We start from the raw sequence: 15,451 nt of genomic DNA on the forward strand, positions 1-15,451 counted from the left end.
AAGATTGTTATCACAAGTTCACGTGTACTTCCGTTCATTCTCTACAGCACGTAGAAGGCCAAGGTGTAGAGAAAACTTGAGCAACATTCCTTTGAAAACCACAGCACATACTGTTCAAGTGGTAGAAAGCCTGACTAGCGTGTAAGAGGTCATGAGTTCAAATACACGTGTTGGCAGATTTTTTTTCTTTATACTCAGTACCGTTTTGTGCACACCTTTTTAAGACACAACTTTTAGTTCATTGTATCTTGGCATGCAAAGCACGTATCCAGGGGGGTAGGTCATGATGCGAGGTGACGCAAATACATATCATCGATAGCCACATAAAATATGAATCTAATATGGCAGACAGCGATAATGACCTTGTCGTGCATCAGGTTGTGCACTTCGTCCCCAAGGAATTTCAACTTGATGGCTTTAGTGACGAGGATGATGAAGCCTGGGTGATGTCCATTGGAGATCCGTTCATGTACGTCATTCCTAGTTTTGATGTGCTTGCAGTGGAATTGAGACAAATCCAGATCAAGGGGTACGAAAGGGAGGATGGGAAAGAGACACATCTTGATTTGTTTATAAGAAACGATACTTCCATCTGTAAGACCTACCACAGCTTAATACGAATAAAGGATGTCACTGTTGTTCAGGTATATCATATCTTTATAATACAACATTGCAATATCATTACAAATTAATGTAACTATATTATTAGGAGAAAGTTGTAGTGATAACAATACTGAAGAGAAAAGCAAGTCCAACAGTGATGAACCAAGGTGCCAAGCTCTATATTATTCATCATTAATTGCAGCATCTAATCCTGCGGTGAGATCTCACCGCAGGATTAGTTCTGCTATCAGTTCACTACTGTATTGAACTTCTATGATCAATGCCATTGAATCAACGGGGCGCCGCAATTAACCTATGTCGTAAATTGCGTCAGCACGCGTCATGACCTACCCCCCTGGCACATATCGAGGCAGGACTTTAGCAAAATTAAACACCCATCATCTGGCAACCCGAGTGTTGTTGTAGCAAATCAATACATGCCTTTATAGGGCGATGAAGGCACTGGTGTAGGGAAGGATCACTGAACTACATTCCTGTCAAAACCACAGATAAACAACTGTGGCGATTTGTGCACCTCCCTTAACCCCAAGTTATAATAACCAACCTGGGTTCAATCCCGCCCCACCTACCCAGGTCGGGCAGAGGTGGGGATTGGTGGGGGATTTGTAAATGCTAGATGACAAATTCCCCACCCCTGGGGACAGCTTTGAGTTACAAATCCCCTACTAATTCATATTATTTATCCTGGGAATCACTAACAATATGGTCAACTATGGCTATTCATGTTGCAAATGCCCCTACCCTGGAGACGGGTTTGGGTGACGAATCCCCTACAATTCCCTACCTGCTGCCCAACCTGGGGTAGGTGGGGCGTGACAATGATAGGTGCATAACTGCCTCACATCATAGGGACTCTTATAGCACTTTTGGGATAGGGCAAGTAAATTGCCAACATATTTGTCCATCTGTGTGTTGGTCCAGAGTGTTGTATTAGAGTAGGTAAAAGCTTCTTTCACCAGTATCCAGAATAGCTACATCTTTGTTTTAAGCACGTAGGTGTGCACTGACATTCAGATTTACCTCATTACTGCTGTAGTAAATAGGCAGCTTGCATGATTTGGCAGATACTACTGTGCATCTGAAAAATGATAATACTGGAACCATGCAGACACCATAGTTTACACTGAGGAACTGTGTCTGACCTGGCACAACTGTTTCACTATAATCCTGTGTACATGCTTTCACTCTAAGGTATCATACATTAATGGTCAATTACACTGCAGGTGTTTTAAAACTGAGTTTTTGTATGGCAAGAGATATATGTGTCACTACAACATCAGAACTGAAAGTGCATAGCATAGGACAAGTTCTGAATCTGCTTACCATGCAATATGTCTATAATTGCAAATTGTGTTGGCTTTATGCCCAAGTTCATTTCTCTTTGTGATAGTTGGTAATGTAAACATTATGTAGAAACTGAAACTGTACCATGTGCACACCACCTGTAATGTAGGTATACTGTATATACAATTGCCTTAGCTCACATGCAGTTTAACTAATTAGCCTTGCATGCTCATTATTTCACTATATTATGTACTACATAAGGATCATGTACTTTAAAGCACTATTGACATGCATATGCATGCTACACAGCAAATATAGGACACTAATATTTATGATTGGTTCCCAATATATTAATTATTGTTGCATTAGTTGTCCTACATGTAAAGCAACAAAGGTTTTGTTTGTTCTTTACACCATGTTGTTCTTTTCACCACATTGAAGTCACTGGTAGGGAAGACGCATTGAATAATTGAACTACGTTCCTGTCAAAACCACAAACAAGACCCTTTAGTGTTTTGCATCATTAATGACATAAGGAAACCTCATGATCTTTAAAAATGTGACATCACCATGTCCTCTACATAGCTGTGTAAGCAGTGCTGGTGTTTAATGCTTGATCCCTCTTCCTGGCATTAAAATGTTTAATGTGGAGATGGTCCTGCTGTAGGGCAGAGGCTCTTAACTCTTTAAGGACCGCTGCCATAATATTACGTCCAAAGTAGGTATTGCTCGAAAGACCAGCGCCGTAATATTACGTCCAAGATTATTGACAGTAAACAAAGAGCTATAACTCCGCAACAAATGAAGCTATTAGATCGAAACAGGGGCCATTGTATTCGCCATTCATAGGCGATTCTTTTGATATATAAGGCCAACTTATCACGCAAAACTAAGCCTGTGTAAAATTCCTAACAAAGTACAAACATTTAATATTTACACAACAATAAAACTAACCTTGTAGAAATCGCTCCATAACTTTGGCTGGGGTAGGTCTATTCGTCGGAGATCTGATGCAATCACGTGAGATCACGTGACCATTGCGCGAATCATAACATGTGGATGTCAATGGGTTTATTTGGTTTTGTCAATAAGGGAAACATATGTTTCCTTAACTGTATACTGCAGTGTTTGATAAGGATTCCGAAGTTGTGCAGCCTGTGGGTTTCGCATGGAGATTGTGATCACGATGCCTACACTAGTGGTACGACGTAATTAGCTAATTTAATTAACTATTATACTTACCTATATACAAGCTGGCAGAGTGCGTTTACAACTTGTCATTCCAGGTGATTTAGTTTGTGAGCTAAAGAGATTGTGTAATCACGTTTTGCATAAAAGCAGTGTGGAACAGGTTTATCCTAAAAACATTGTGAAGTTTGTACCTAGTAAGTTCCTGCATATATTGTAATTAGCTGTATACCAGTTACCACGCTTGCTTCAAAATAGAGAATTCCAAGTTTGACTAATCATAACTCTTCATGTCTTTAACTTATCACCTCCATATTACATGCTACATTAAGGGAATAATTTCAAGCTGGTAACTATAATACTAATAATAATAATTAAAGTTATAGATCATGCAATTGAAAGGCTATATAAGACACCTTCCACTATCACAATATACTGTGGTATAGGAATCATTGATAGTTGGAAGCCCGGAATGCAAGCTGATTCACATGAGTTGCTAATGGGAATACTAAACAGTGGACCAGCCATTGCTGCAAATGTTAACAGCTTGATCCAATATGATGTGCTTACAAAAGGTAGGTATGTGTTTGTGGGACTATTTAGTTATACCACTGAGCACACTATAATGGGTAGTTACACACCATAAATCCTGAATGTTCATGTGAATTAAAGCTTTGCTCATGAGTTGATCATGATAGCTAGTAATTGCTGTATTTCAAACTGGTGGCAAAAGAATCTTCTGTTTTTTCAAAAGGTATTTACTGTACTTCTGTTTCTTTAAAAGGTATTAACTTTACTAAGTGCTTTTAAAAACGATTTGTTGCTTAAGTTCCCCCATACTTTGAATTGACAACCTTTACATGATACTATATACTTTTATTTACAAGTTGCATTGTATTATAATTGTTTAATGTTATGGTATGATGTATTTAACTAGTTACGTGTGACAGCTGCTGTTACATTTCCACAACCACTACCAAATACAGTCATCTGAGCATACCGATTTTTCCAATTCCAGTAAGCATATGTATAAACACGTACCACATGATAAGATTCCAGTAGTGTTTGAAATAATGGTCAGACATCTAACACCACAAAATTGGTGATAATGCAAACATACTCAGATATATCATATGATCAGCCATAATGCACTCATTGTTGTAAGACAAACTGCTTATTAGTCTTGACAATGTTTCAAGGCAAATACATACATTAATGCTTGTACAAGTATAGCTGATAAAAATTAATATCACGTGTCCTAGCCGTGATCCTAACATTTTGTCAGCCTCATTGTTCACAAGTATTTATTGTTTAATAAATAATATTATGCTTATTTGCAGATGTATAATTCAACTTTTGCAAAAGCCATTCAGGCTGAAATGCACAAAACTGAACAACTTATTGGCAAAAACAAATATTACTGTGAAAGGTATTGGTGTAAGTAATGCACTATACTACACGAATTTAGAACTGACTATCACAGGTGTCAGAAACATACCAATGCTGAGATTGATCACTATGTTAGAACACTGCCAACAATTTTGATACTTCACATCAAACGGTACACGATAAGACTTCAAGTGTATGCACTACCAAATGCAGTCTTTCTGTTTTAGATTTGAAGGGACAAGTAAAGGTATCAAAAAACTTTGCTCACCAATGGATGTTCTTTGTCAAGTATTCATTCATCACAATGATGTATGCAGCAATAAAATGCAATGATATGTTGTAATGCATAATGTATGTATAATAGGATGATTGTGTCACCACGTTTAGCTACAGCTTGCAAGCTTCAGTTGTACATAGTGGAACAGATGCAGCAAGTGGTCATTATGTTGCTTATATACTCATCAATGATAAATGGTTTCTATTTGACGACACAAATATTACCCAAGTTTGTGAAGTTCATGTATTAAAACAACAATCATACATACTGATTTATCAGAGAACTAATAAATTTGAAGAGGTACGTAAGTACATTCTTAGGGTACGGTGAGTGGATTGTATTGCTATCTGCTAGCTTGGTAAGACCAGCCTAACTAATGAAACCATGGCAAACAGAATGAAAGGAAACAAGTAAGAAGCTATTAACATGCAAAATAATGGTCAAGTTTTGCATATACCATTAATATGATGACAATAAATATTCATTAAAATTTGCATGTTTGCTTTTTCTTACAATCATAGTTGTAAGTCAGATATTCTAAAGTATAAACAAGCAAGTAGTGGTGGTCAGACATGTCCAGTAAGCGGTTCATTTAAAACAAATCCACTAAATCAGGTATGCACACTGATGCTGAATAATATGTGGGATTCTCTGTTTTACATCAGCCACACCTTGGAGTATCATCTCAGCCATTGTCAGCAACATCACATAAATCAGTGCCAGTATCATCATGTCAGTTAGTGCCAGTGTCGATACATCAGTCAGTGCCAGTATTGCCATGTAAGTCAGTTCCGGCATCATCACGCCAGTCAGTGCCAGAATTGTCACATAAATCAGTTCCACCATCGTTATACCAGTCAGTGCCAGTGTCATCACCTCAGTCAGTGCTAGTGTCATCAAGTCAGTCAGTGCTAGTGTCATCAAGTCAGTCAGTGCCAGTGTTGTCACATCAGTCAATATCAGAATCATTGTGTCAGTCATTGCCAGAATTGTCACCTCAAACAGTGCCAGTGTCATCACATCAGTCATTGCCAGTGCCAACACCTCAGTCTGTGCCAGTGTCATCACCTCAGTCAGTGCCATTGTCACCACATCAGTCATTGCCAGTGTCAACATCTCAGTCTGTGCCAGTGTCATCACCTCAGTCAGTGCCATTGTCACCACATCAGTCATTGCCAGTGTCAACACCTCAGTCTGTGCCAATGTCATCACCTCAGTCAGTGCCAGTATCATCACTTCAGTCAATGCCACCGTCCTCACTTCAGTCAGTGCTAGTGTCATCACATCAGTCATTGCCAGTGTCAACACCTCAGTCTGTGCCAGTGTCATCACCTCAGTCAGTGTCAGTATCATCACTTCAGTCAGTGTCACTGTCATCAAGTCAGTCAGTGCCAGTGTCATCACCGCCAGTGTTGTCAGGTCAGTCAATGCCATATCTTTGTATCAGTCAGCAGCAGTGTTGCTAAGTAAATCAGTGCCATTGTCATCACATTGGTCAGTGCCAGTATATTTGTGTCAATCATTGCCAGTGTCAAGTCTGTCGACACCTAAATCAGTGCCACTGTCATTGTGCCATTCAGTGCCGACATCATCACCTCAGTCAGTGGCAGTATCATTACCTCAGTCAGCACCAGTGTGGTCATATCAGCCAGTGTCAATGTCTTCACATCAGTCTGGTGTGCAGTCCCAAAATGAACATCTGCAAGATAGCAAAGTTAGCTCCACATTTAGCTATATAATACACATAAGTGTACTTTTCCCCACAGTCAAACGCAGTTGTTGATTATACTGAGGGAAGCTATCATTTCCCTGTTACCGATGTCCATAAAGAGAAACAAGTACATATTAATTGTGTACTCCACAGTATTACTTAAGTATAATGTACATAGAAATGTAATGAGAAAACTAAGGAAACATCACGAATTCAAGAAAGAAATAACACAGGTATTATGGTTGACTTATGTATGTGCTACATACCTTGTTTATGGTCACTACCAATCTGTTAAATTAGAGATGCCACAGTGGACTAGTTTTATTCAAGATGCTCATGTAGATCATGGTTTTATACATGGTGTAATCAAAAATGAAACTGAACTTGAGAAGTTATTAGAGCTTCACAGTCGTGCCACTTTATCTGACTACATTAGCAGGTATATTGCACAAACATAATAAGACATGTGCATAATACATGTAACAGCACAGCATATAAAACAAACATATACTGTACTGTGTTTCATACTAACATTAATATACCAATGTAGTCATAGAGATGACTATGCCAAACGCCATTTAATGAGAAAGGAGTCTCCACGAATTTTATGGAAATATGGAGTAATTGCAAGTGACAACATTCCATTTTTGATTGTCAAATCAAGTGAGTTTCAGTGCCAATATGGACATCCAAAAAAGAATAGTTCAACTAAAACACAGGTACAGTATACATGAATAGTAATTAAGCATTGCCATGAAACTAAACTAAATGCAGGATAACAACCATGATGACCACAGATATTCTAAGAAACAGAACACCGATTTCACATCCAGAAAAACCGAAAAATTGGATGCTCAGCAACTATTGTTGTAAAGGAATTACTGAAGTAGGTTATGCTGATTTTCAATTGTGACTAATTGTGTTATGTTACAGATTTCCAACTCATGCTGCACCACCAAATGCTACAAGAACACAAAGAGAAAATCTAGTGCATGACTTAAGAAACAAATTATCTAAAGGAATATCAAGGGGAATCAGTAGTTTTTATGTGACTCTGCCATTCATGGAAACACATAGTCATCCACTTCTTGGTGCCGCTAGAAGAATGCATCCTACCATTCGCAATAAAATATTTGAGTTGGTGGAAGATGGCATCACCAATTCAAAAGTTATCAAGAAACTACTTAGAAAGTTTGTTAAAGAGATAAGTAAAAAAGACTCTGTATCACCTAATCCTACCGACCGTGCCTTTTACCCACTTGAAAAGGATATAATTAATGCTGTGCATGCAGCTGTATCATTTGGCAAGTACTCTGTTTTAGACCAAATTCATCTAGATACGCTAGTGCAACAATGGATTGAAGATAATAAAGGAAAATCTAACTTTGAACAAAAGCATATATATTTTAGGAAATGCTCAACGGAAGAGGAAGATGATGTTAAAATAGAAATACCAAAAACTACCAGTGATCCATTTGTTGATGATTTCGATGAGAGTGAAGATGAACAACCAGAAGTTGATGACAGTGAAGATACATACATCAATAGGATCAGCATTTTTGTTTGTGCATCAGGAAGGATGGCAACAGCAACTGTTAATTAAATACAGCAACACAATGACTCTATTAGATGCCACATATAAGACTACCAAGTATACTTTACCTCTGTTTTTGTTATGTGTAAGAACAAACAACGGTTATATTCCAGTAGCAGAATTTATTGTTGAGCAAACTGGAACATCAATTGCAGAAGCCCTTCACATCATTGCTGGTTGGAACAATGAGTGGAAGCCTCCATGTTTTATGGTTGACTACAGTGAAGCAGAGCTCAATGCAATTCTTTCAGTATTTCCAAGTGCTGATGTTTACTTGTGTGAATTTCATAGGGAGCAAGCATGGACTAGATGGATACGAAATGGTACATATTACGTACACCTAGACATGCCAATTTTCAAAGGATGTGTATTTTGTAGATACCACAGCAACTTAATTGTCTTCAAAACTTTCATCCTAAACAATTACTTTTAAGATTTAGTCTATGCTATACAGTATAAAAACTGAGTGATATCTGAAAATAAAACCATGAAAATCCTGAAGTTGGTTTAGCTGTGAAATTATATACACTGCATAATTATGGTATATCAATATACGTACAAACTTACACATACACTGTAGCCTTAAATACATTATAGGCACAGGTTCGTAGCTTTATATCAGACAACAGGTAGTATGGAAACAAAATAAGCATTGTCAAAATAAAGTACACATTGTCAACTCTGGAAATGTGTTGACAATATAATTCAAGTTAGTGTGAATTATGAAATAGTATTTCATAGATTTTGTCTAGTAAAGTGGGTGTTTTTACAAAGTGTGTCTCTAAAATATTTAGATGTACATAGCACAACTTCAGTATCTTATGAGCCATATAAGCTAGTTTTGCACTGTAAATACTAAGGTTCATGTGAAATTCCAGATTGATTTGCAATTTTCAGTAGGCCTAAAAGGGTTTCAAACTCCCATTGGGATCAACGGAGTCAGCTCCTACTCTACTCCGTGAATTGGCTTTTTCTGAAAACATGACACTATATCATCGTAGACTGAAGGCTCTGTACAAAAGTGATGTTTATAAGAAGAATGTACGTGTGCAAACATACCTCCAGAGAAATTGGCTAGGATGTGTTAAGGTAAGAGCAAAGATCTATGTATAGTAACAAACATATAACAAGGGAGCATAAAACAATTATGAATTATGTTGCTATTAATTCTTATTTTTAAAGGTTGAGCCTGAAATAATGGTATTGTGATAATAAAAGTTTTACCACAACAGTAATGATGCCAAAATATATGTGGACCGCTGAGGAAAAACCTGACTTGTTTGCATAATTCTGTTTGAGATGAATGCCATTGAAATACACTATGTAAAAAAACATGTGCTACATAAATAATTTTATGTAATGTTGTAATATTGCTCAGTAAACAGTGAAGGAAGACTCAAATTTAAATACTGTATGGAAGGAAACTTTGGAGGAGGAAAAATTTGGTGAATCAAGCAAAATATCACTGTTGACGAAATAACATTTGGTGAATTGTTAGCAAAAGCAAAGCACACACCCTATTTAATTAATTAAATTACTAATTCAATCAACTAAAAGGTAATATAGAGAGTAGATTTACACCCTCTGGAATAGTGAATATCATACGTGATGTGGTAGCACTCACTACTCGTCACACCCGTTTTGAGGTGAGGATCACGGGTACCACATGTACAGTAGCTACACTAGTGGGGTAGTCGAGGCAGGCTTGCTTGATGCCTGGCCAAGTAGTCCTTGGTTGAGTAGAAAATTGTTTAGTTCTAGACTTGGTTTGCTGTTTTCTTTACTAACAAAATATTTGGATGGGGAAAATTTGGCAAATTCATGGTCATTTTCCAAATTTGCCAAATTTTAGTGGCACCAAAGTTTCCCTCCATATGATATCTAATATACGTACCAGTGGATTTGCCTCATCATAGAGAGTAAAGATATCTTTGTTTGCTTTCTTACCATGAAGCAAACATGAGTTATGTGTGTTTGTTTACGTTGTGGTAAAATTTCACTTTATCAGCCCTGTATTTGAGCTCAACCAACCTTTTTGCTAGATAGCATGGGTGTATTTAGGCTAAAAACTATACAAGGTATGCACCAGTTCATGGTGAATAGAATCACATGAGTCCCAACTATATAGCCCATTGCACTTGAGACTTCTAATCGATTGAATGAACGCCTGTAAATTTTTCATATAGGCACTGTACAAATCAGTAGTTTCACTCTTCTTGTCTACTGCTATAACTCCAAAAGTACTTGCCAGACAAAGCTGAAACTTTACCAGTCTATTGGTTTTTCTTCTGAGGAAAACACAAATAAATCAGGTTTTCGCTCAGTGGGTCACATATCCTAGCAACAATACATGCACTAACTACTTTATAATAGCTAGTTTTCCTCAATATCTCAAGTAGAAAAATATAGTGCACAGCTTTGATAAACCTGTAGATGTTCATTATAAGCCTGTGCATGTACCCTTACACACTGTATATTGTCAAATTAGTTTGTTTACTCTTAGACTATGTGTTTGAGTAATGCATGAGTATGTAATTTTTCTGTATGCTTATAGCGTTGGTGTGATGCATTTCGTAAGCCTGGCCTTCATGCGAGTATCAAGACCAACAATGGAGTTGAGGCCCTCAACAAGTTATTCAAAGCGTATTATAACAATCTTTGTACAGACAAAACGCTCAGTGGATTATGCGAATTGATAATAAATAGTTTTCTACCAGACTTACTCCAGAAGTACACTACTGCAAACACTAAATTTTTATCTGAATTTAAACTTTACGATCCAAGTATTCCTGCCTACTTACATAACCGACCCCATAATTTCATTAAACACTGTATGCAGCACATAAACTCAGCTAAGTCAGATTTTCATTCAGGAGATGTTGCTCTACAAGGATCAACAACATTTTTAGTCAAATCGAAAGGGGCTGTAGACATCATTGATGCTGCAAAGAAATGGTGGTACAATGTTGAACTGGGCAGTGATTCAGTTTTCCCTAGCTGTGAATGTGCAGACTTCCAACGGAACTATCTTCCATGCAAACACTTCTTTGCCATTTTTCATCTAATGCCAGGGTATTCATGGGAATCCTTACCACAATATTTCCTAAACAACACTTTTGTAACAATAGATGATTCATTTATCTTGCACTGCACTGATAAGAAATACTCTAGCACTTCTTACCACAACACAACTGAAGATACGTCTGAAATTCTTTGTAGTAATGATGCTCTGGATACAGACTCTACATCTAGCAATGAAACAATTACCGAAACCTTTAACGAACCACATGGTATAGTGAATAGTGTTGATGCTTATGACAATGGGTCCAATGCTAGCTTAGATCTGTCACCATCACCACAAAATGAGCAAAGGCCTTCACAGTCAGTAAAGATCATGTCTGAAAAGCTACGTTCCAACTTGACACTGTTAGTTGATTTTTCATATACCAGTAAAGATTATGAAAGTGTTAAAAATATCAACAATCAAATTATTAAAGTACTTCGTAATGCTATGATTACCTTGCCAACTAAAGAAAACCTACCTCTACGATGTTCACTTAAGAAAAAGAAACATGCCTCTATTACAACTAAAAAGTATTCCAATCTACGTAGTTTACCAATGAAAAGCGTAATAAAAAACTAACTTTGTATGAGAAGTATAAGTATCGTGTAGGAGTGTTTGCTGACAAAGTAAAACAAGCATCACATGTTCACATCGATGGAGAAAAACCAAATATCAGTAGCTCTGATCAAGATTTTCAGTCAAAGTCAACCAAGTCTAGATCTGCTAATGAAGGTAGAGTTTAATGATAAAGCATATCATACATATAGCTCCATATGTATTTTTCAGCCAGTGTGTATATGTGCCCATCTCAGCAAAAACCCCACACAACTTTCGAATTTCTTTTTATTTTTTCAACAATATCTGCTTTGTCCAAGGAATAGTTCGCCAAAGTTATGGTCAATTATGGTGAGTAGTTTTGGAATTACAGCGCTAGAAAGTAGGGAGAACAAGGAAATCAAATTGTACAGTGACTATACTAAAAATATACTACAGGTGCTTACATTTGCAGCCATAACTTCTGTTTGGATTAGTCTACAGAGTTGAACCAACTCCCCTTGAGTAGGTGAATAAGATGGTGTATTGGTTTAATCAATTTAAGACTTCCTTTCTTGAGTAATGGCTCAACTATAACTTGCACAAATATTCTTTGTAACACATGTAATTTCACAATTGTTTTAAAAAAAAAAATCATTTTTCTTAATATGCATGCTAGATGGGTTTTCACTGAGATGGTCACAGATAGTGCAACTTGTGAACTTTGATATGTATAAAAACATAGGACACTTACTTTAGTACTATTAGTTTAAGTATAGACAACACATAAACTGGAAACAGAGTACCATGATGGCCTAAATCAGTATATAGTTATTGTCATTATTGGTCATGCAAGTATCACTTTTTGTTTAGGTTTCACCTGTTTAAACAGTGTGGCTACTGTACTACATGTGTAGCCAAAAAAAATCCAAAGCAAAGTAAAGCCTTTGACAGCCGTGCAAATCACAACTATTGCTGCCCAGCGAACTAACACTAGGATGCCTGTACGCCACTCGGGCACTTTATTCTTGAGCAGGCAATCCTCCTGGAATGCATAGGAGGTCTCATCACTAGACCACCAGGTCCCCATTATACAGCTGAGTAGACTGGAGCAATGTGAGTAAAGTTTCTTGCTCAAGGAAACAACAACACCAATATTAATTGGCATAACTGGGAATTATTCCTGATTAGCAGGCCAACACTTGTCTATGCTGCCTCACACACCACACGCACACACACATGCACAAACACACGCACACACACACATGTACACACTATTTATTCATACATACACATATACACATACACACTCATTTGCAACTTTAGGTCCTATGAGAAAACGAAGGTGTGGTTTGTGCTCAGGATGTTGTCTCGCAGACTGTGGACAATGTCTAAATTGTAAGGACATGATCAAGTTTGAGGGCCAGGGAAAAAGAAGAGATGCTGTATTAAGAGGATTTGTGTGCAGCTACAACCAACCACACACTGTCAGAATGTAGAAAAGGTTAGTAAATAATATCCTTGTAATGATAATGTATTACTGCAATGTACTGCATGTTTTCCTGCAGAAGAATGGAACTGGCTGTACAATTGTAAACAGCGTGGATGACAATAAGGTCAGTAGCACTGAAATGAAATTACCTAGTACTATTACTTTTGAATAGGTTACAGAAAATGCAAAAAATTCAACCTTCAATAATAGGGAAATCAAGCATATTATTGGAGATGGCAATTGTTTGTTTCGCTGTTTATCACAACATCTTTTCAACAACCAAGATCAACATCTAATTTTGCGCCAGCTAATATGTGGTTTTGAAATGCTAAATGCAACCATATTTAAAGTATATCTCACACCTAACCAAAGTCAATCTATCCACGACCATGTAAAATTACTGTCAAATAACAACTCTTGGGGAACACAGGTGGAGCTAATTGCTGCAGCAACTTACTTTCAAGTCCCAATTTTTGTTTACGAATATTCATCTAGAAGCAGAACAGGAAAATGGACATGTGTTAAGCCTCTCAATAATAAGAAACATTTACGTTTTAATGTTTCCAACACTTCTCCTGAACAATTTAATGTGCCCAGTCATTTTGAACTATACCACACAGAAGATCTTCACTATGACTGCATTGTGTCTAAGGATACTGGATTTGTTCCTACCATACCTCCTTCCATTAACATAACAGAATCTTGGCTGGATATATAAGTGCTATGACTAGAGTTATATAGGCTAAGTTGTTATACGTGTCATACTTGTAAATTTGGTACTTCATGGTTTGTTAATGTATATGGTAAAAATTATCGTCATTACAGAATCCATATGATATGAGATTTAGTAGTCTGATGGCCCTGTGCTACATATGGCACTGAAGCATGATGCTACTACACAGCTTGAGGGTTACAATTTAGTTGTGACATGACTATAAGAAGTAATTACAATCACCCGTTACCTTAAGGGACTAAACTTAGTGATACACAAAATTTAGCAATTATGTACATTGGCAAAATTAGTGCATACAAAATTTAGCAATTTTATGCAGTAGTGAATTGATGTAATTAATTCACCATACACAATTAGGAGGTTTAGCGTGTACTAAATTTAGTGAAAAAACCAAATTGCTAAAATCGTTAACATGGCTAATTTAGTCACCTTAAGGTTATTCAGATATAATATTAGCACTCCATCTTCACAAGTCAATGATACAGGTAAGTATGTAATTTTCATGTTTTGTTACATGTAAGAAACAAATATATATTATAAAGTACACAGCACTGCATAGTAGGATTATAAACCCAAAATGTGATTCTGATACCATGTGTAGATCTACCACTGACAGTGGCAGACTTTCTGTGTTTATTACGTGAATGCTATCCCACTAGGGACCTGTGAGACTGAGGCAAAGCCTGTGATACAGGGAGTCAGAAATGTAACTAAAACGTAAAGAATGCAGGAACCAGACTTGATCAATGCATACACTTGCAGTATTGGGACAATTACTTTTTAAAAGTAACTGATTACATATCACATATTACTTGCAACTGAACTATTTAGTTACAGGTACATATTATATTACCCACATAATAAAATAACTATAATAATATATGTGACCGTCTCAGCAAAAAGCCAACTTGTTCGCACAAGCATGCATATTGAGAAAATTGAAATTTAAAAACAATTTGTAAAATTTTGCATGCTGCAAAAAAAGCTACGCAATTTTTTATCGGGCCAGTACCAAAAGACGCAAGACTCAAATTGATTAAAACTATGCACCATCTTATTCGCTTGTTCATGGAGAGTTCGAAAATCTTTGTTTCGTTTCTCTAGCTCCAACAGTATGTGTGTCAAATGCATTTGTTTACGATGCAGTAAACGTGAGCAATATTGTCATCGTTTCTTCTACCAAACCGCCTTCATATCCATATGTGCAAGTATATACAGGGCTAATACTATACTTTGGCTGATGTGCTAATCCATGGTGTACATTTTAAGCCAAATTGCAACATTGTAGACTAATCCAAACAGAAGTTATGGCTGCGAATGTAAGCGCCTGTAGTTTATTTTCAGTATAGTAGCTTTACAAATCGATTATCTTGCTCTTCCTACTGTCTAGCACTATAATTTCAAAACTATACACTGGCCCATTCCTTGGACACTGCAGATATTGCTGAGTGATTTTTGACTAGGCAACATAGAAATAAAAGGGAGGAAGCCTACTCTTACAGATATATATTGCATGAGTGTCAGTTTAACTTGTCAATAACATATGAGTGAAATGGTCTTC

General features: G+C 36.9%; 3 protein-coding genes and 2 long non-coding RNA genes across 6 annotated transcripts; all 5 read left to right on the forward strand.

Annotated features, from left to right (window-relative positions):
• Positions 1 to 3,326: 3,326 nt before the first annotated feature.
• On the forward strand, positions 3,327 to 4,527 carry LOC136244431 (uncharacterized). The gene is made up of 3 exons (XR_010695242.1): positions 3,327 to 3,671; positions 4,034 to 4,113; positions 4,437 to 4,527. It is a non-coding gene; the product is annotated as an uncharacterized lncRNA (long non-coding RNA).
• A 195-nt stretch (positions 4,528 to 4,722) lies between these two features.
• On the forward strand, positions 4,723 to 6,274 carry LOC136244427 (uncharacterized). Its single transcript, XM_066036009.1, has 5 exons — positions 4,723 to 4,794; positions 4,850 to 5,062; positions 5,117 to 5,172; positions 5,284 to 5,377; positions 5,428 to 6,274. Exons 1-5 carry the CDS (start codon positions 4,756 to 4,758, stop codon positions 6,226 to 6,228), a joined length of 1,203 nt encoding a protein of 400 aa, XP_065892081.1. The 5' UTR covers positions 4,723 to 4,755; the 3' UTR covers positions 6,229 to 6,274.
• A 6-nt stretch (positions 6,275 to 6,280) lies between these two features.
• LOC136244429 (uncharacterized) lies at positions 6,281 to 6,955 on the forward strand. The gene is made up of 4 exons (XM_066036013.1): positions 6,281 to 6,476; positions 6,529 to 6,600; positions 6,652 to 6,706; positions 6,774 to 6,955. The coding sequence occupies exons 1-4, from the start codon at positions 6,420 to 6,422 to the stop codon at positions 6,929 to 6,931; spliced, it is 342 nt and encodes a 113-aa protein (XP_065892085.1). The 5' UTR covers positions 6,281 to 6,419; the 3' UTR covers positions 6,932 to 6,955.
• A 72-nt stretch (positions 6,956 to 7,027) lies between these two features.
• Positions 7,028 to 8,983, forward strand: LOC136244430 (uncharacterized). Its single transcript, XR_010695241.1, has 3 exons — positions 7,028 to 7,359; positions 7,407 to 8,390; positions 8,446 to 8,983. It is a non-coding gene; the product is annotated as an uncharacterized lncRNA (long non-coding RNA).
• Positions 8,984 to 9,020: 37 nt separating this feature from the next.
• Positions 9,021 to 14,780, forward strand: LOC136244428 (uncharacterized). Of its 2 annotated transcripts, none has more exons than XM_066036011.1 (6): positions 9,021 to 9,156; positions 10,622 to 11,863; positions 12,992 to 13,169; positions 13,234 to 13,281; positions 13,330 to 14,098; positions 14,550 to 14,780. In XM_066036011.1, exons 1-2 carry the CDS (start codon positions 9,049 to 9,051, stop codon positions 11,708 to 11,710), a joined length of 1,197 nt encoding a protein of 398 aa, XP_065892083.1. In that variant the 5' UTR covers positions 9,021 to 9,048; the 3' UTR covers positions 11,711 to 11,863; positions 12,992 to 13,169; positions 13,234 to 13,281; positions 13,330 to 14,098; positions 14,550 to 14,780. The 2 variants fall into 2 exon arrangements, with proteins under 2 accessions (XP_065892083.1, XP_065892082.1); XM_066036010.1 differs by having other exon boundaries at positions 13,330 to 14,375; positions 14,550 to 14,567.
• Positions 14,781 to 15,451: the final 671 nt, after the last annotated feature.

Source organism: Dysidea avara, chromosome 14 (genome assembly GCF_963678975.1).
Source record: "Dysidea avara chromosome 14, odDysAvar1.4, whole genome shotgun sequence".
Taxonomy (NCBI): domain Eukaryota; kingdom Metazoa; phylum Porifera; class Demospongiae; order Dictyoceratida; family Dysideidae; genus Dysidea; species Dysidea avara.

Coding starts and splice junctions, on each gene's coding strand:
- LOC136244429 (XM_066036013.1), top strand. CDS start 6,420: ATGTCTTCACATCAGTCTGGTGTGCAGTCCCAAAATGAACATCTGCAA. Junction 6,477..6,528: donor AACATCTGCAAGATAGCAAA/GTTAGCTCCACA, acceptor TTTTCCCCACAG/TCAAACGCAGTTGTTGATTA. Junction 6,707..6,773: donor TCAAGAAAGAAATAACACAG/GTATTATGGTTG, acceptor CTGTTAAATTAG/AGATGCCACAGTGGACTAGT.
- LOC136244428 (XM_066036011.1), top strand. CDS start 9,049: ATGACACTATATCATCGTAGACTGAAGGCTCTGTACAAAAGTGATGTT. Junction 9,157..10,621: donor ATTGGCTAGGATGTGTTAAG/GTAAGAGCAAAG, acceptor GTATGCTTATAG/CGTTGGTGTGATGCATTTCG.
- LOC136244427 (XM_066036009.1), top strand. CDS start 4,756: ATGGATGTTCTTTGTCAAGTATTCATTCATCACAATGAT. Junction 5,063..5,116: donor GAACTAATAAATTTGAAGAG/GTACGTAAGTAC, acceptor GCTATCTGCTAG/CTTGGTAAGACCAGCCTAAC. Junction 5,173..5,283: donor AACAGAATGAAAGGAAACAA/GTAAGAAGCTAT, acceptor TTACAATCATAG/TTGTAAGTCAGATATTCTAA.